This window comes from Crinia signifera, chromosome 4 (assembly GCF_055691185.1).
Source record: "Crinia signifera chromosome 4, ASM5569118v1, whole genome shotgun sequence".
Classification (NCBI taxonomy): domain Eukaryota; kingdom Metazoa; phylum Chordata; class Amphibia; order Anura; family Myobatrachidae; genus Crinia; species Crinia signifera.
Window position 1 is genome coordinate 323656304 of NC_139220.1, and position 20068 is coordinate 323676371.

Below are 20068 nucleotides of genomic sequence, written 5' to 3' on the forward strand. Positions count from 1 at the left end.
AAAAGACGGGTGTCACTAGCATATGATCCAAGTGAATTTTGCCTGGCCCAACGCTGGTTTGGCCATCAAAAATGCAGGCAAAGTGGGCACATTCACCATTTTATCATGTATCATTTTGAATAAGTAGCTGTAGTTTTACAAGGGTTAACCAGTCTTGGGCCACAAATTTGACACCTGAAATCAACAGAGGGGTGTCATTTACATATGACCCAAGTGTATTTTTCCCGGCCCAACGCAGGTTTGGGCATGAAATACATGGGCAAAGTGGGCACATGGACCATTTTATCATATTGAAAAGGCTGCAGTTTTGCAATGGTTAAAAAGTCTTGGGCCACAAAATTTACACCGCAAATCAACAGAGGGGTGTCTCTTACAGATGACCCAAGTGTATTTGGCCTGGCCCAACGCTGATATGGGCATGAAATACACGGGCAAAATAGGCACATGGACATCATAATGTCTCATTTTGAATAAGTAGATGTCGTTTTGCAAGGGTTAACGAGTCTTGGGCCACAAATTTGACACCTGAAATCAACAGACGGGTTACACTAGCATATGATCCAAGTGAATTTTGCCTGGCCCAACGCTGGTTTGGCCATCAAAAATGCGGGCAAAGTGGGCACATTCACCATTTTATCATGTATCATTTTGAATAAGTAGCTGTAGTTTTACAAGGGTTAACCAGTCTTGGGCCACAAATTTGACACCTGAAATCAACAGAGGGGTGTCATTTACATATGACCCAAGTGTATTTTGCCCGGCCCAACGCAGGTTTGGGCATGAAATACATGGGCAAAGTGGGCACATGGACCATTTTATCATATTGAAAAGGCTGCAGTTTTGCAATGGTTAAAAAGTCTTGGGCCACAAAATTTACACTGCAAATCAACAGAGGGTTGTCGCTTACATATGGCCCAAGTGTATTTGGCCTGGCCCAACGCTGATATGGGCATGAAATACACGGGCAAAATAGGCACATGGACATCATAATGTCTCATTTTGAATAAGTAGATGTCGTTTTGCAAGGGTTAACGAGTCTTGGGCCACAAATTTGACACCTGAAATCAAAAGACGGGTGTCACTAGCATATGATCCAAGTGAATTTTGCCTGGCCCAACGCTGGTTTGGCCATCAAAAATGCAGGCAAAGTGGGCACATTCACCATTTTATCATGTATCATTTTGAATAAGTAGCTGTAGTTTTACAAGGGTTAACCAGTCTTGGGCCACAAATTTGACACCTAAAATCAACAGAGGGGTGTCATTTACATATGACCCAAGTGTATTTTGCCCGGCCCAACGCAGGTTTGGGCATGAAATACATGGGCAAAGTGGGCACATGGACCATTTTATCATATTGAAAAGGCTGCAGTTTTGCAATGGTTAAAAAGTCTTGGGCCACAAACTTTACACTGCAAATCAACAGAGGGTTGTCGCTTACATATGGCCCAAGTGTATTTGGCCTGGCCCAACGCTGATATGGGCATGAAATACACGGGCAAAATAGGCACATGGACATCATAATGTCTCATTTTGAATAAGTAGATGTCGTTTTGCAAGGGTTAACGAGTCTTGGGCCACAAATTTGACACCTGAAATCAAAAGACGGGTGTCACTAGCATATGATCCAAGTGAATTTTGCCTGGCCCAACGCTGGTTTGGCCATCAAAAATGCAGGCAAAGTGGGCACATTCACCATTTTATCATGTATCATTTTGAATAAGTAGCTGTAGTTTTACAAGGGTTAACCAGTCTTGGGCCACAAATTTGACACCTAAAATCAACAGAGGGGTGTCATTTACATATGACCCAAGTGTATTTTGCCCGGCCCAACGCAGGTTTGGGCATGAAATACATGGGCAAAGTGGGCACATGGACCATTTTATCATATTGAAAAGGCTGCAGTTTTGCAATGGTTAAAAAGTCTTGGGCCACAAAATTTACACCGCAAATCAACAGAGGGGTGTCTCTTACAGATGACCCAAGTGTATTTGGCCTGGCCCAACGCTGATATGGGCATGAAATACACGGGCAAAATAGGCACATGGACATCATAATGTCTCATTTTGAATAAGTAGATGTCGTTTTGCAAGGGTTAACGAGTCTTGGGCCACAAATTTGACACCTGAAATCAACAGACGGGTTACACTAGCATATGATCCAAGTGAATTTTGCCTGGCCCAACGCTGGTTTGGCCATCAAAAATGCGGGCAAAGTGGGCACATTCACCATTTTATCATGTATCATTTTGAATAAGTAGCTGTAGTTTTACAAGGGTTAACCAGTCTTGGGCCACAAATTTGACACCTGAAATCAACAGAGGGGTGTCATTTACATATGACCCAAGTGTATTTTGCCCGGCCCAACGCAGGTTTGGGCATGAAATACATGGGCAAAGTGGGCACATGGACCATTTTATCATATTGAAAAGGCTGCAGTTTTGCAATGGTTAAAAAGTCTTGGGCCACAAAATTTACACTGCAAATCAACAGAGGGTTGTCGCTTACATATGGCCCAAGTGTATTTGGCCTGGCCCAACGCTGATATGGGCATGAAATACACGGGCAAAATAGGCACATGGACATCATAATGTCTCATTTTGAATAAGTAGATGTCGTTTTGCAAGGGTTAACGAGTCTTGGGCCACAAATTTGACACCTGAAATCAAAAGACGGGTGTCACTAGCATATGATCCAAGTGAATTTTGCCTGGCCCAACGCTGGTTTGGCCATCAAAAATGCAGGCAAAGTGGGCACATTCACCATTTTATCATGTATCATTTTGAATAAGTAGCTGTAGTTTTACAAGGGTTAACCAGTCTTGGGCCACAAATTTGACACCTAAAATCAACAGAGGGGTGTCATTTACATATGACCCAAGTGTATTTTGCCCGGCCCAACGCAGGTTTGGGCATGAAATACATGGGCAAAGTGGGCACATGGACCATTTTATCATATTGAAAAGGCTGCAGTTTTGCAATGGTTAAAAAGTCTTGGGCCACAAAATTTACACCGCAAATCAACAGAGGGGTGTCTCTTACAGATGACCCAAGTGTATTTGGCCTGGCCCAACGCTGATATGGGCATGAAATACACGGGCAAAATAGGCACATGGACATCATAATGTCTCATTTTGAATAAGTAGATGTCGTTTTGCAAGGGTTAACGAGTCTTGGGCCACAAATTTGACACCTGAAATCAACAGACGGGTTACACTAGCATATGATCCAAGTGAATTTTGCCTGGCCCAACGCTGGTTTGGCCATCAAAAATGCGGGCAAAGTGGGCACATTCACCATTTTATCATGTATCATTTTGAATAAGTAGCTGTAGTTTTACAAGGGTTAACCAGTCTTGGGCCACAAATTTGACACCTGAAATCAACAGAGGGGTGTCATTTACATATGACCCAAGTGTATTTGGCCCGGCCCAACGCAGGTTTGGGCATGAAATACATGGGCAAAGTGGGCACATGGACCATTTTATCATATTGAAAAGGCTGCAGTTTTGCAATGGTTAAAAAGTCTTGGGCCACAAAATTTACACTGCAAATCAACAGAGGGGTGTCATCTGTAAGAGACACCCCTCTGTTGATTTGCAGTGTAAATTTTGTGGCCCAAGACTTTTTAACCATTGCAAAACTGCAGCCTTTTCAATATGATAAAATGGTCCATGTGCCCACTTTGCCCATGTATTTCATGCCCAAACCTGCGTTGGGCCGGGCCAAATACACTTGGGTCATATGTAAATGACACCCCTCTGTTGATTTCAGGTGTCAAATTTGTGGCCCAAGACTGGTTAACCCTTGTAAAACTACAGCTACTTATTCAAAATGATACATGATAAAATGGTGAATGTGCCAACTTTGCCCGCATTTTTGATGGCCAAACCAGCGTTGGGCCAGGCAAAATACACTTGGACCATATGCTAGTGTCACCCTTCTGTCGACGTCAGGTGTCAAATTTGTGGCCCAAGACTTGTTAACCCTTGCAAAACTACAGCTACTTATTCAAAATGAGACATTATCATGTCTATGTGCCCATTTTGCCCGTGTATTTCATGCCCAAATCAGCATTGGGCCAGGCCAAATACACTTGGATCATCTGTAAGAGACACCCCTTTGTTGATTTCAGGTGTAAATTTTGTGGCCCAAGACTTGTTAACCCTTGCAACACCGTAGTTAATTCAAAATGATAAAATGGTCCATGTACCCACTTTGCCCATGTATTTCATGCCCAAACCAGCGTTGGGCCAGGCAAAATACACTTGAGTCACATGGAAATGACACCCCTCTGTTGATTCCAGGTGTCAAATTTGTGGCCCAAGACGAGTTAACCCTTGTAAAACTACAGCTACTTATTCAAAATGATACAGGATAAAATGGTTAATGTGCCAACTTTGCCCACATTTTTCATGGCCAAACCAGCGTTGGGCCAGGCAAAATACACTTGGACCATATGCTAGTGTCACCCTTCTGTTGACTTCAGGTGTCAAATTTGTGGCCCAAGACTTGTTAACCCTTGCAAAACTACAGCTACTTATTCAAAATGAGACATTATCATATATATGTGCCCATTTTGCCCGTGTATTTTATGCCCAAATCAGCGTTGGGCCAGGCCAAATACACTTGGGTCATCTGTAAGAGACACCCCTCTGTTGATTTGAGGTGTAAATTTTGTGGCCCAAGACTTTTTAACCATTGCAAAACTGCAGCCTTTTCGATATGATAAAATGGTCCATGTGCCCACTTTGCCCATGTATTTCATGCCCAAAGCAGCGTTGGGCCGGGCAAAATACACTTGGGTCACATGGAAATGACACCCCTCTGTTGATTCAAGGTGTCAAATTTGTGGCCCAAGACGAGTTAACCCTTGTAAAACTGCAGCTACTTATTCAAAATGATACAGGATAAAATGGTGAATGTGCCAACTTTGCCCACATTTTTCATGGCCAAACCAGCGTTGGGCCAGGCAAAATATACTTGGACCATATGCTAGTGACACCCGTCTTTTGATTTCAGGTGTCAAATTTGTGGCCCAAGACTCGTTAACCCTTGCAAAACGACATCTACTTATTCAAAATGAGACATTATGATGTCCATGTGCCTATTTTGCCCGTGTATTTCATGCCCATATCAGCGTTGGGCCAGGCCAAATACACTTGGGCCATATGTAAGCGACACCCCTCTGTTGATTTCAGGTGTCAAATTTGTGGCCCAAGACTGGTTAACCCTTGTAAAACTACAGCTACTTATTCAAAATGATACATGATAAAATGGTGAATGTGCTTACTTTGCCCGCATTTTTGATGGCCAAACCAGCGTTGGGCCAGGCAAAATTCACTTGGATCATATGCTAGTGTAACCCGTCTGTTGATTTCAGGTGTCAAATTTGTGGCCCAAGACTCGTTAACCCTTGCAAAACGACATCTACTTATTCAAAATGAGACATTTTGATGTCCATGTGCCTATTTTGCCCGTGTATTTCATGCCCATATCAGCGTTGGGCCAGGCCAAATACACTTGGGCCATATGTAAGCGACAACCCTCTGTTGATTTGAGGTGTAAATTTTGTGGCCCAAGACTTTTTAACCATTGCAAAACTGCAGCCTTTTCAATATGATAAAATGGTCCATGTGCCCACTTTGCCCATGTATTTCATGCCCAAACCTGCGTTGGGCCGGGCAAAATACACTTGGGTCATATGTTAATGACACCCCTCTGTTGATTTCAGGTGTCAAATTTGTGGCCCAAGACTGGGTAACCCTTGTAAAACTACAGCTACTTATTCAAAATGATACATGATAAAATGGTGAATGTACCCACTTTGCCTGCATTTTTGATGGCCAAACCAGCGTTGGGCCAGGCAAAATTCACTTGGGTCATATGCTAGTGACACCCGTATGTTGATTTAAAGTGTCAAATTTGTGGCCCAAGACTCGTTAACCCTTTCAAAACTACAGCTACTGATTCAAAATGAGACATTATGATGTCTATTTGCCCATTTTGCCCATGTATTTCATGCCCAAACCTGCGTTGGGCCGGGCAAAATACACTTGGGCCATATGTAAGTGACACCCCTCTGTTGATTTGAGGTGTAAATTTTGTGGCCCAAGACTTTTTAACCATTGCAAAACTGCAGCCTTTTCAATATGATAAAATGGTCCATGTGCCCACTTTGCCCATGTATTTCATGCCCAAAGCAGCGTTGGGCCGGGCAAAATACACTTGGGTCATATGTAAATGACACCCCTCTGTTGATTTCAGGTGTCAAATTTGTGGCCCAAGACTGGTTAACCCTTGTAAAACTACAGCTACTTATTCAAATCATTAAATATTGTGCATGTGCATATTTTGCCAGCATATTTCATGCCCAAATTAATGTTGTGCCAGGCAAAATACATTTGGGTCACATGTAAGTGACACCCCTCTGATGATATCAGGTGTCAAATTTGTGTCCCAATACTCATTAACCCTTGCAAGACTGATTTTCCTGAATAAGAAGCTGGACTTTGAATAAGAAGTGAATAAGAAGCTGGAGCTTGAATAAGAAGTGAATAAGAAGCTGGCCGAATAAGAAGCTAACTTCAGCCTCGTACCTGAGAACGGAGCACTCAGCAGCACTGCACTCCTGCTCCTCCCCCAGCCTGTCCTCTGAGCTGCTTCCTGTTCTAGCTCCCGGTCACTCCCCCTGTCACTGTCTTCAGCCTGCCATGCAGCTTCCTCAATGCGGGGGTGAGGTGAAGACTCCGCAGCTGCTGCTGGTAAAGTCTCCCTGCCTGGAGGCTGTCTGCTGGGCGCCGTGGCAGCGCTGCTTACTATGCACGCTACTAGTGCCAAGCTCCGCCCCCCATCGCGCCGGACGGACTAGCGCATGCGCAGTCCGGATTTTGAACCTGGACTTTGAAATTCCGGGGGATCGGGAGGGCTTTGCGGGGGACCGGGGGACTGGGGCCTAAAGCGGGAGGCTCCCGCAAAATGCGGGAGCATCGGCAAGTATGAGCTGGGGGCCAGCACATACGCGGTATCGAGGATGATACTGCACATGCGCCAGTTTCTCCACCGCAGTGGGTAACCAGCGGCAGCAGGGATCAGCAGAGTCTTTTGTTACATAAGGATTATTAATATTAAGGTGACCAACCGTCCTCCTTTAGGGAGGAGAGTCCTTCTTTTGTAAGTTCTGTCCTCCCCCAAATAGTGTGCTCCTTTAATGCCCTTAATAACATGGCGGCAGTGGCTTCCGCAGTCAGGCCTCTCTGATGGCGCAGTGCTGTTCCTTTATCGGGCACAAACAGTCGCTTCTGTACATGCACAGAAGCAATGTACACGGCCATAATATAATAGTCATGTGGGTTCTGCTGGGCACATCTGCCCGCCCGCAGCAGCACCACCCTGCGGCTCCGAGTCCGGACTCCAGCGAGCTGCGCAGCGCGCCCAGCCCAGGTCCTGTCCAGGAGGAGGAGGTAAGAGACAGCTCAGGGCTCAGTGATCATATTAGAGATGGGGCCGCAGAGAATGGTGAAAGTGGGGGGGGGGGGGGAGATGTCAGTGCTGATATCTATGTGCAAAAATGTTTTAAATTGGGATGCACAAAATGGGGTTGGCTTTTATTTTTCATTGAGTGGGTTTGTAGGCCACCTCTCATATTTTTGGCATGGGTATACGGCGTGCATTGATGTCCCTCCTGCTGTGGATTACAATTTGGAAGGTATGGATTGCTGGGGGCCCAAAGCATATACTTGCACCTGGGCCTATGAGTTACTAGTCTCTCACCGCCGCCCACCCCGCTGGGCTCACCACCGCCCACCCTGCTAGTCTATTTAGGATTGCTCCTTGTTTCTTTTATTTTCAATATATTTTTTTTTGTCAATTTGTGTCCTCATTTTTATTGTAAAACTGTTGGTCACCTTAATCAATAATCATCTCGATTTGCAAGTAGAAGCAATCACAGAGCTCACCTAGAGTATTGTGTTCAGTTCTGTAGGCCATATCTCCAGAAGGATATAAATACATTAGAGACTGTACAAAGAAGGGCAACTAAAATGGTGCATGGCCTACATCACAAAACGTACCAGGAAAGACTAAAAGATCTTAATATGTATAGTTGGAGCAGAGAAGGGAAAGGGGGGACATGATAGAAACTTTCATATATATATCCAAGTTTATTTGAAGCCCCTCATCATTTACACCCCTCAATATGTTGTTTATACATTTTAACTGGGGATGCCAATTCCAGGGCATTTTTTTGTATCCTGGGACTGTTAGTCCAGTGGTTCTCAACCTTGGTCCTCCGAACCCCCAACAGTGCATATTTTCCAGGTCACCCAGCAGGTGCACTCATTCACTGACACATTATAAAAGCTCACTGGTGGAGATAATGGTTTCACATGTGATTCTGTGTGGAGACCTGGAAACCGTGCACTGTTTGGGGGTCCTGAGCACCGAGCTTGAGAACCACTGCATTAGTCAATGTAATGAACTATAATCCCCCATGAATGCTGATATAAATGTAACCAGAAGAACAATAAGTGAAATGCGCAGTTTACGTACTCTTTCCGTAACCTGCTTACCCTTTAACCTAGCTACGTGCGAACAAAGCGTAGCGGACCTTTTCCGTGTATTGTACACGCTGGATCGACACCAGTAATTGAGTATCCCTTTGCAGTACGCAGTACCTAAACTGCGAATACCTTTAAGGACAATGTCCGTAATATACCTTATCGCTAGATGCGAATGAGAGTCGAGACCAGGATATAACTCAAAGTGAGGCGATTGAATCTCCTAATAGTGTATTAGTCCCTAGCAGACAACAAGGGGTTACAGAAAGAAGAAATACAGGATAACACGTGATACAATTCGCTACTACTAGGGGAAAGAAAACAGGTACAGAATACAATCAGCCAATAAACAATAAAAGAAAGCACAAGGAGTGCAACCGTTTACGGTCTCATCAGATATGCGCAGCGCAGTCCGGTCGGAGCTCGCTATGTTCAAATAGAACTTTAGCCCGGTCAATGGTGAAGGGATAGATGCAGTGCCGAAGTGACCGAGCCAGCTCAGGGATAGCTATCTTTATAGGGTCCAAGAAGGGGGGGGGGGGGTCAAAGGCCGTTTTAATTAGTCAAGGGTTCAAATGTCAAGTCCTCAGGGATTGGAGCAAAGTATTACACTTGATTTGGATTGGTGCAGGGGGAGTGTACTTCGGTGTCCTTTGTGTGTTGGCATCGTCGTCGGGGTCGTAAAAACCAACAAGAACTGGTTATAACTTGATTCCTTTGTCTCACACAGTTCTAAATTATCGGACCTTATGAGCTGCGAAGTTTTCGCTACGACCGGAGTGCTGCGCATGAGAAACGGAACATAACGATACTAAACATACAGACATAATAGTATATTGCGGATTAACCTATGTGTGGTGCACTAAACCTTTAATTAACTATATTTTATTTTGTGTAATTATGGTATTATGAATTTATGTGTATTAGTATGGCTGCGCTTATGGTCCACTTCGCTACACAGACTCGGGTATAATACTTTATTTGCGCAACTCTGCGAACCAAAATGGCGGCCATACTAATCTAAAATGGCGTGTGTGCAACTCTACTTTAACACCCCTCTCATGCCGAACTGGGGGCTCCAGTTTCACACCTCCCAACTTTTGAGTCCAAAGAATCAGGACCCTGTCTATGCTCCCACCCGGAGGCGGAACTACCATGGGTGCAGGGGGTGCAGCTGCTATGGGGCCCGGCGGCTGGGGGGGCCCCATGGACAGCAAGCACTCCCCTGCCTTTTCCTGCGCTGGCGCTGAGCGGGGGGAGATCCAACAGGGAACGGCACTTGCCAGGGGGAGACCCAACAGGTCTCCAACAGACACCCTATAACCGCCGGTGCCCGCAATGCCTCCCTCAAACCAGTACCTGTAATTGATGACAGCCGGGCAGACTGTATGTGCGCTGCCCGGCTGTAGTCTCCCCCCGAACCGCCCGCACGCAGTACCTGTAATTGATGACAGCCGGGCAGACTGTATGTGCGCTGCCCGGCTGTAGTCTCCGGCAAGAGAATCTGTATTTTCACAGATCTCCTGATGGACCACCGGCAGCCAATCAGGAGCGGCTATCAATGCCGCCGCTCCTGATTGGCTGCCCGGCAGGAGATATGAAAATACAGATTCTCTTGCCGGAGACTACAGCCAGGCAGCGCACATACAGTCTGCCCGGCTGTCATCAATTACAGGTAATGCATGCGGACGGGCGGTTCGGGGGGAGACTAAAGCCGGGCAGCGCACATACAGTCTGCCCGGCTGTCAGCTACCTGCGGGCGGACATCCGGAGCAGGGGGCGACAGGAGCCCTGGTGTGGGGGCCCCGGGGCGACCGCCCCTGTCGCCCCGTGCTTAATCCTCCACTGACCTAATATACCTTCTACTGTATCATACCCATCCCCTTTGCTATTCTGACCTCCACACCACCCCACCGTCCACATTTGGGTGAAGTGCTGGGGGGCCCTTTCAAAATTTTGCTATGGGGCCCACACTGGTGTAGTTACGCCTCTGCTCCCACCCCCATTTTGCCACTGTGGGGGCCAGGTCAGCAGCTCAGTGAGGATGCACACAGCACCGATTCACACCACTGCTCTGTGCCAGGCAGGAGAGACACCACACACACACGTGTGCGATGTATGTAGGTCAGGTAGAAGCAGGGCAGTGTGCAATACCCTGGTACTGCAAGAGTTAATACTATTTAGTTTGACCATGCATAGCTAGGGCTATTTCCTGGGCACTGATTGGGAGAAGTTTGTATTGGCAGAGTGTCTATAAATACGTGCAGTGTGGTTGTTAGACGACACACTTAGAAGATATAACCAACTTGAGGTTTATTCAAGTGACAGGCTTGCAAGGTATAACAGTACTTTGATAGTTAACTTCAGGCAGTATACAACTGATTGCATGGGAATCACAGTTTCTGGTGTTACTTAGCTGTAGCGTTTAGCTTGTGCAGGGTTGATGGCAATTAACTGGTTTACGCTGCAGTATCTCTCCCAGTCGTCGCTGCTGCCAATGATGATGGATGTCCCTGTGCAAAGGTCACGCTTGTAACGGGATTACAGCGGGGCTCTGTCTTGTGCGCTCCGGTGCACGTGGAGCTACAAACAGCATGGAGGATGTCACACACGCTCTCTGAGGCACACTCTATCACGCGGGGACTTCCTTACAGGAAAGGAAACGCTGCCAGCAGGGTCAGGGGTCTCTGCCCTGCTATACGCTTAAGCGAGCTGTCACTCAGGGTGACGTCTAACTACAGTGGCTGCAAGGGGACAAGGCAGTCTGTTAGGCTGCACACTAAACCAGTGTATGGAGACAGACGCCGGGCGCTGCATTCTAACACTCCCCCTCGCTCAAGGCTGTCTTCGGCTACATAAAAGAACTCAATACAATACTTTGTCCTTTTGTAATACCTGTAACCGAAAATATGGTTAGAGAGAAAAGACATTCAGAACATCAAAACTTCAAATCAACATTTTGAACTTAGACAAGTCCACAGTCCTTCACGAACTTAATAAGCAAGTTTGTCGACAGTCCTTTTGGAAGCATGTCAGCGACATTCTGTTCACTTGCAATGTATTCAACATCGATGGACTTGTTCTCCACTAGTTCTCTGATGAAGTGGTGTCTGATCGCGATGTGTTTCGACCTTCCATGGTGCTTGGTAGTACAGGAAAGATCTATTGCTCCCCTGTTATCACATGCGATGCTGATAGTCTCTTCTTCAAAAAGTAGACCTAATTCACACAAAGTCTCTTTGATCCAGAGTGCTTCCTTTGATGTCTCTGTAAGAGCCATGTATTCGGCCTCGGTTGTCGAGAGAGCAACGGTTGGTTGTTTTCTACTCGCCCAACTAACTGCTGCCCCGGCCAGTGTGAACAGGTAACCGGTGTGGGAACGACGATCATCTTCATCTGCTCCCCAGTCGGCATCGCAGAAGACTTCCAAATTTGAATTGCTTGTCTTGGCGAATTTTAATTTCAAGGAACTTGTACCTTTTAGGTATCTCAGAATCCTCTTCACTGCGATCCAGTGTTGTCTTCCAGGATTTATTGCAAATTGGCTCACCCGACTGACTGCATGAGTGATGTCATGACGGGTTCCAATACTTGCATACATAAGACTTCCAACCACGTTCTTGTAAGGAACATCTTGCATTTCCTCTGCTTCTTCTTGTGTGGTTGGTGACATACCTTTTGTAATCTTGATGCTTTTGTCAATTGGTGTATTTACTGACTTGGAGTCTGCCATCCCATACTTCAAAATGGTTGCCTCGATGTACATTTGTTGGTCGACTGTGACTGTTCCCTTTTGCAAGTTTTGAACAATTCTCATTCCCAACAAATGATTGGCTGGACCTAAGTCTTTCAACTTGAATCTCTGTTTTAGTTGATCTCTCACACTTGTGATGTGATCTTCATGACCTGCTATAAGTATATCATCCACATAGACTGCTATGATGAACAACTTTTCTCCCAGAGTTTTGTGATAAAGGCAGTGGTCAGTCTCTGATCTAATAAAATTCATTTCAAGTAGTACTGTGTCCAATTTTATGTACCAGCAACGACCACTCTGTTTTAGGCCGTATATGGATTTCTTCAGAAGACACACTTTCTCTGTCTGAAGTTCATCCTCATTATAGTGATCTGGTGTTTCCATATAGATTTCTTCAAGTAACTCTCCATTTAGGAATGCTGAGTCGAAGTCTAGTTGATATAGCAGTAAGTCTTGTAAAGTGGCGACTGCAATTACTAATCTGAGAGTGTTATACCTCGCAACAGGTGAGTATATCTCCCCATAGTCAATTCCGGATCTCTGTGTGTATCCCTTAGCAACAAGACGGGCTTTGTAACGGGCAACTTCTCCGTCTGAATTTAACTTCTTGCAGAAGACCCACTTGTTCTTGACTGTCTTGCGGTTGCTTGGCCTATCTACTATGGTCCAAGTATCATTCTCTTTCAGTGCTGATAGCTCTGTATCTATTGCAGATTTCCATTTCGCCCAATCACTGCATGCTTTCGCTTCTCGAATACTCTGAGGTTCACTGAAGGCAATATTCGCATATTCTTCCTCATATCTTCTGGCTGGTATGCCCTTGTTCCTTCTTACGGAAGCTCTGTTCGTTGGTTCGCTTCCCTCTTCAGTATTTTCTGTTTCAGGTATGCTTTCTATTTCACACACCTCTACTAGTGCTTGCTTTTCTTGCTCTTTGGCTTTTGTGGGTGATGCTGTTTCTTGAAATATCACATCTCTTGATTTTAGAAGACGTCTGTTCTCTGCATCCCAGAGCCTGTACCCTTTGCTCTCCTCACAATAGCCTAGCAATATGCACTGTCTTGATTTCGGGTCAAGTTTCTTTCTCTTCTCCTTTGGTATATGCGCATAAGCTCTGCTCCCAAAGACACGGAGATGACTGATGTCTGGCTTCTTCCCAGACCAGGCCTCTAAGGGGGTTTTTCCCTTCACGGCCACTGTGGGTGTTCTGTTTTTCAGGTATACTGCGGTAGATACAGCTTCTGCCCAAAAACTCTTCTCCAGGCCAGCATCGTTCACCATCGCTCGTGCTCTTTCAACGATTGTTCGGTTCGCCCTTTCACTTACGCCATTCTGTTCAGGCGTATAGGCCATCGTCAGCTGATGCTTTATGCCATGCCTTTTTAGAAAGTCGGTTAGCTCTTCATTTTCGTACTCTCCCCCATTGTCGGATCTCAGGACCTTTAGCTTTAGGCCCGTCTGAGTTTCCACTAGGTTCTTGTACTCCACAATTTTCTTGACCACCTCACTTTTCTTCCTTATGAAGTATACGTGTGTCATTCTTGTGGCGTCATCGATGAGAGTCATGAAGTACTTGTAACCACTGGTTGACTCCTCTTCCATTGGTCCGCACACATCTGTGTGCACCAGAGCTAACTGTGTTTCTGCTCTGCTCGCTGACTTGGGAAATGGGTTGCAGGTCTGCTTGCCTTTTATGCAACTCTCGCACATAGGTCTTCCGGTGTCTTTCACTGTGATCCCTGTTGCCATCCCATCAGCTAATTTCTGGACATTATCATATCCTAAGTGTCCCAAACGTCTGTGCCAGAGTTCCATCGACTCATTTTCAGCAGAGGCTGCCAAAGCTACATATTCATCTGTGTCTAGGACGTATAGTTGGTTGCATCGGGTTGCTGAAGCAATTACAGTCCCTTTTTCATTTTGCACCATACACCTGCCCTTTGCAAACTGGACTCTGTAGCCTTTTGCCTCGAGTACGCTGATAGCGATGAGGTTACTTCCCAATTCTGGTACATATAGGACGTCTTGGATATCTGTGACTACTGTCTGTCCCTCAATTCTTAGTCTCACTGTGATTGTCCCAACATTTGAAGCAGTAAGGACCTTTTCACCAATCCCGGTAACTGTTGTGGGTGTACACTAAAGAATTGAACCACTCCTTGTTGCAGCTGAAGTGTCTAGAGGCTCCCGAGTCCATGTACCAGAGCCTCCTTGGCTTGTCTGTTACATTTAGTGCTGACTCGTTCTTCTTGTCATGCCGCTTGTGCATGCCACTAGTGTTCTTCATCCTGCATTCTGAAGCCTTGTGCCCTACTTTGTGGCACACATAACATTTGAATGTGCATTTCTTGGGTTTTGCACCCTTTGCTACTAAGGCAGAACCCTCAGCTATGGCATCCTTGTGGATTCTCTCTTGGAACTGTAGTAGCTTGGCTCTCACAACTTCAGTTGTAAGCTTGGTTTCATTTGACTCTAGTGCGACAACTAGGAAGTCAAATTCTTCTGTCAAGTTCTGCAGCATTACCATCGCCACTTCTTCCTCATCCACTTTTGCTCCTACACATGTCAATTGCTGAGCTATCGATAGTATCTTATCAATGTAATCGTTCATGTCCTTGCATGCATTCAACTTTGTTCCATACAGTGTGCGTCTCAGACTTATCCTTCTCATTAAGCCTTTATTCTCATAAGTACCTTGTAGAGTTGTCCACATGTCCTTAGCGGACTCTTTCCCACAGATTGTAGAATAAACATGCTGCTCCACAGCCAGGCCTATTGTGCCAATGGCCTTGTCTACCTCTTCTGGGTTTGGACTATCTCCTGGGGCTATTGTGACTTTCCATAGCTTCTCCCTTTTAAGCTGCATTTCCATAGCGAACTTCCATGTAGTATAATTCTCTGAGCCTTTAAGTTTTGGAAAGTTCATGCTATGCCCTGTACTGTGCATTCTCGTTAACTCTTCCACAAATGACAATTTAGAAAGAATTCCTTTGTGTTCTTTTATGTACTGCGCTAGCACTTGGTCTTTAGGGGGTTAATCTTCGCGCACGTGACGTGCTGGGCCCATAACCTATTGGCAGAGTGTCTATAAATACGTGCAGTGTGGTTGTTAGACGACACACTTAGAAGATATAACCAACTTGAGGTTTATTCAAGTGACAGGCTTGCAAGGTATAACAGTACTTTGATAGTTAACTTCAGGCAGTATACAACTGATTGCATGGGAATCACAGTTTCTGGTGTTACTTAGCTGTAGCGTTTAGCTTGTGCAGGGTTGATGGCAATTAACTGGTTTACGCTGTGGTATCTCTCCCAGTCGTCGCTGCTGCCAATGATGATGGATGTCCCTGTGCAAAGGTCACGCTTGTAACGGGATTACAGCGGGGCTCTGTCTTGTGCGCTCCGGTGCACGTGGAGCTACAAACAGCATGGAGGATGTCACACACGCTCTCTGAGGCACACTCTATCACGCGGGGACTTCCTTACAGGAAAGGAAACGCTGCCAGCAGGGTCAGGGGTCTCTGCCCTGCTATACGCTTAAGCGAGCTGTCACTCAGGGTGACGTCTAACTACAGTGGCTGCAAGGGGACAAGGCAGTCTGTTAGGCTGCACACTAAACCAGTGTATGGAGACAGACGCCAGGCGCTGCATTCTAACAGTTTGGAGGTCAGGCAGTGATCACATGCAAGCCTCCTGCAGAGGGGAAGACAGGACAATTAGAAATTATCGATTGTTTATGGCCGATGTTGAATAGTTTTGCCATCATTTGGGGGGGGGAGGAGCCCCAGATGGTTTCCCACCATCGATGTAAAGCTTAAACAAATAGTTTTGTTTTTGCCTTTTCCCTAAAGTGCCGGGACACGGAGCATAGCTCTACCCCCGACACCCACAAAGCCCCGCATATACCAATCACAGAAAATGGATGACATCGATACAAAATTCTGGGTGAGTGGTCGAAGCCACGCGGCATGGTAGCCCCCCATTGACAAGAGTTCTTGTTATGTATGACAGACAGTAACCTGTGATGGTAGCACTACTGGTCCCAGCACTCCCTGCTGTTCGCCATAATATACTGCTGCAGTATAGTGATGTTCCTTATTGTAACCAACGCAATTAATGTGCTGGGGGAGTTGGCGTGATACAATGTAACCATTATGCTGGAGGGGAGTGTTCAGAAGTTATCCTTGCTAAATAACCTGTTTATTACTGTTTTATGCGAGGTCCTGGCACCCAATTCTTTCTGCGCTGCACTGACACCTGTAGTCCACTCCCACAATGCAACTAATTAAACTCCTGCTTTATTCAGGGGCCCCCTGGTACCTGTGCCTTACCCATGACCAGCCGGCGGAAAGTAAGTGTAATGCACTACACACAGTGACTGCAGGTGTGTATACCTAGTGCCGGTGGGGCTTTACAAGTGTGGCTGTTCCCATGTAGTGGTCTTGCACCAAATTGCGTTGAACCCTGAACAGAACCACATGGGTAACCCAGGAGATGACCACAGGTGTCCTTGTCACCACCACTTATGGCTCCAATATACCCTCAAAAAAAAAACTCTGCTACAGCCATGCCAGGGACCCGCTATTGTGACATCAGGTCCTGTGAGATCCTGGCACATACAGGTCTACTTAAAAATCTCCTCTCCGGGAGAACCCATCTTTCCCGATAGAAAACCCTGGCCATCAAGTGTCTTTACTGCCAAAAACACATCTTCCTGCACAGTGGTGTAGCTACGTTTTGGGCACCCCCCCCCCCCCCCAGCCTTACCTATTGCGCTGGTCCCGGCAGCTCTGTTCTTCTGCTGAGGACCACCAGAAAATGGCCGCCCCCATACAGCAGACAGTTTCAGAGAACTGTGTGCTATATGGGGCGGCCATTTTCTGGTGGTCCTCAGCAGAAGAACGGAGCCGCCGGGACCAGCGCAATAGGTAAGTCTGCGGGGGGGGGGGGGGGTTAACTATAGCACCGCAGCCCCCGGCACCCCCACATGCACAGCACCCCCCCCGCGGTGCTATAGTTACGCCGCTGTTCCTGCACTTAAAAGATGCCGCTAACTTTCTGACAAAAGACAAAACCATATGAAACCCCCCAAAATAGGGGGCATGGCCTATCACAGCACTCTTACAATGCTAACGCCCCGTTTCGGCTGCTGTGGGCATGTCAGAGTCTCTGATCAGTACATGAAATGCTGCAGTGGAACACCCTGTAAGCCCCCCATACAAGTTAGTGTCGGCTTTGCATGCATGTTACTATGTACAAGCGTCATAATATATAATATCAGGAGGGGGGGGGGGGGGGTGAGGGGTATTCAAGTTGCACAGGACCTGCCTGATCCCACATTTAGGAAATAACTTGTTGTATACAAGAGCAATTGTACACGTTTTGCACTCACAACTTTTTCAGCCGATTTGAGTTAGTCGGACAAAACACAAAGAACGAAGAGTATAAGGTGACATTTTATTTCTCTGCAGCCTGTACAGGAGAATGCGCATTCAGCAAGCGTTTTACAGACAGAGCAAGAAAGCCAAGTAACACAACCAGACTGATGGACACAATGGCCACCAGCACCCACTGTTCCAGATGCCCGGGTTCTGCTGCCGTTCTGGAAGACTCCATGTATCCTGGCCCCGACACCAGCAGTGGACCCAAAGTCACCAAGCCAAGTTCTCCTGTAGGTGGGCCTGCTGGAAGAAAAGGCATTTGTTAAACCCCTGATGCTTGATATGGTCATATGTTTAGGCTACTAGCCACCCAATCCCAGAACACAGTACTTGGTAGAACCCCCACCCCCAGACTACACAACTGCTCCACTCCCACAGGCTGAACTCACTTCTAGTTTTGAGATCTCGCATGTCAAACCAAGAGTGATTAGAACCATACAAAGCCCATTCCTGAGAGCCTCTAATTACAGTACTTACCCACCCCATAACAACGAGAAGACCCTCAAGAATAAGGTCTGAAACTCACCATCCACAATTTCTCTTTTGCCGATTCTTCTTGGTATTCCGACAGGTGCCACCAGTCTCCTAGATGATCCAGCACAGGTCCATGTGCTACAACACTGGCAGATGTTATTGGAACCATCCACAGATGTCCAGCTAAGGAGACAGTTAGGCGATAATAGAAGGAATGCTTTGCATTATTCTCAAAGACCAGTGGCAGCTCCTACCCTTTTGGAGGAAGGGGGCTGCCACCATGTGGGCCCCCCCTCAGTTTTCATGCTCCTCGCACCTTCTGGTTCTGACCACCAGTCCCCATAAATACTGCGCATGTGCTGGCCCAAGCCTCCATGGGCTGCCTTTTGCAGCAGCCCCGGGGGCTTAATCAGGTTCCTGGGTCTGGCACATGCACAGTATCATCCGCGGTACTGCGCAGAACCAGTTTTGGGGGCTGCCGTGCTTTTGCACACAGAGGCATCCCAGAGGGAGGAACACCTCCCAATGGGACTGCCTTGGGTGACTGGCAGGTCGGACTTCCAATAGGAAGTCACATTGAAGCCAGAGCAGTCACAGACTGCATGTGGCTTCACTTTAGGCAAAGACAGTGGCGGATTTTACCTGGAGTGGTGGGGGCTGCAGCCCATAGGTAAAAGCTGCCACTGATAAAAACCAATAAGTATGGAAAGACCCCTTGGCCACACCAGAGGTAGCGCCTTCATATACCTGCACAGCCAACGAGCTATGAAGAACATGTAATATAGTCCAAGTACTGTAGCTGCCTCTAGTGTCATCCAGATTAGACTGCCAATATACATCTAGAGCAGGCATGTCCAACGTTGGCCCTCCAGATGTTGTGAAACTACACATCCCAGCATGCTTTGCCACAGTTTTGCTATTAGAGAATGCTAAAACTATTGCAAAGCATGCTGGGATGTGTGGTTTCACATCTGGAGGGCCAACGTTGGACATGCCTGATCTAGAGTCTCCTGAAGATTACATTCGGGCTTATCCGAGGGACTGTACCCTCCACCTCACATCACTTATTACCTGCTACAAGGCCAAGTAATATACATGTCACAGCAGGACATCCTCACCTGCTGGTCGTCTTCACATAGGAGCAGGCCTTGTTCATGGGATCTGGGACCTGAGTAGCGGCAGCAGCTCTGAGATTACACGTGATATAGATCTGGGGAAGGAAAGGATATAGGACTGAGCAGGAGATCCACAGTAGATCAGTAGGACTACAACCACCAGCACTACACGTGATATAGATCTGGGGAAGGAAAGGATATAGGACTGAGCAGGAGATCCACAGTAGATCAGTAGGACTACAACCACCAGCACAGACACCAGCCTTCTCTCCTATAGAGGAGGTACAGGCTTCACCAACCCCGACTCTTACCAGAGACACGTCTATCCCAGTGAACCGGAAAGCATCAACCGTGAACTGGAGCTGGTTTTGCTGGGGCCTTGGGGATATGAAGGCAGAAGAGGAATCTACCTGCTGACCGTCCACCAGGCACCTATAGAACACAGTGGTTATAGCCAGAAGGTGGAACCATCAGATCAGCCTGAACAGTATCCCATATAACAAACCCATTGTTCGTAATGATGGCATAATTAGGGGTGGACTGGACATCAGGAGACAGAGTGGCCACACAGCTATCCACATATAGAATCATAGGGACGTGGTTCTGAATGTCCACAGAGGCCTCTATGTAGAGAATGTCCCCCAGCTGGAAGATGGAGGAAGATCTGGGAGCGCTCCAGTCAGCTGTAAGGGAACCACAGGATTAGAAGAGACCAGACCATGGACCA

At 46.7% G+C, this 20068-nt stretch overlaps 1 protein-coding gene across 2 annotated transcripts in view; it reads right to left on the reverse strand.

Annotated features, from left to right (window-relative positions):
* Window positions 1-17749: 17749 nt before the first annotated feature.
* The window catches only part of LOC146075968 (zona pellucida sperm-binding protein 3-like), a 6311-nt gene continuing 3992 nt past the window's right edge, over window positions 17750-20068 (reverse strand). The window contains exons 4-8 of one of the 2 annotated variants that reach the window (XM_083185707.1): window positions 19847-20024; window positions 19653-19773; window positions 19345-19436; window positions 18279-18409; window positions 17750-17992 (exon numbers count right to left, since the gene is read on the reverse strand). In XM_083185707.1, coding sequence (XP_083041833.1) covers window positions 17769-17992; window positions 18279-18409; window positions 19345-19436; window positions 19653-19773; window positions 19847-20024 — 746 coding nt within the window. In that variant the 3' untranslated portion in view covers window positions 17750-17768. Of the gene's footprint in view, window positions 17996-18278; window positions 18410-19344; window positions 19437-19652; window positions 19774-19846; window positions 20025-20068 lie in introns of both variants that reach the window. The other variant, XM_083185706.1, reaches the window with a different exon arrangement.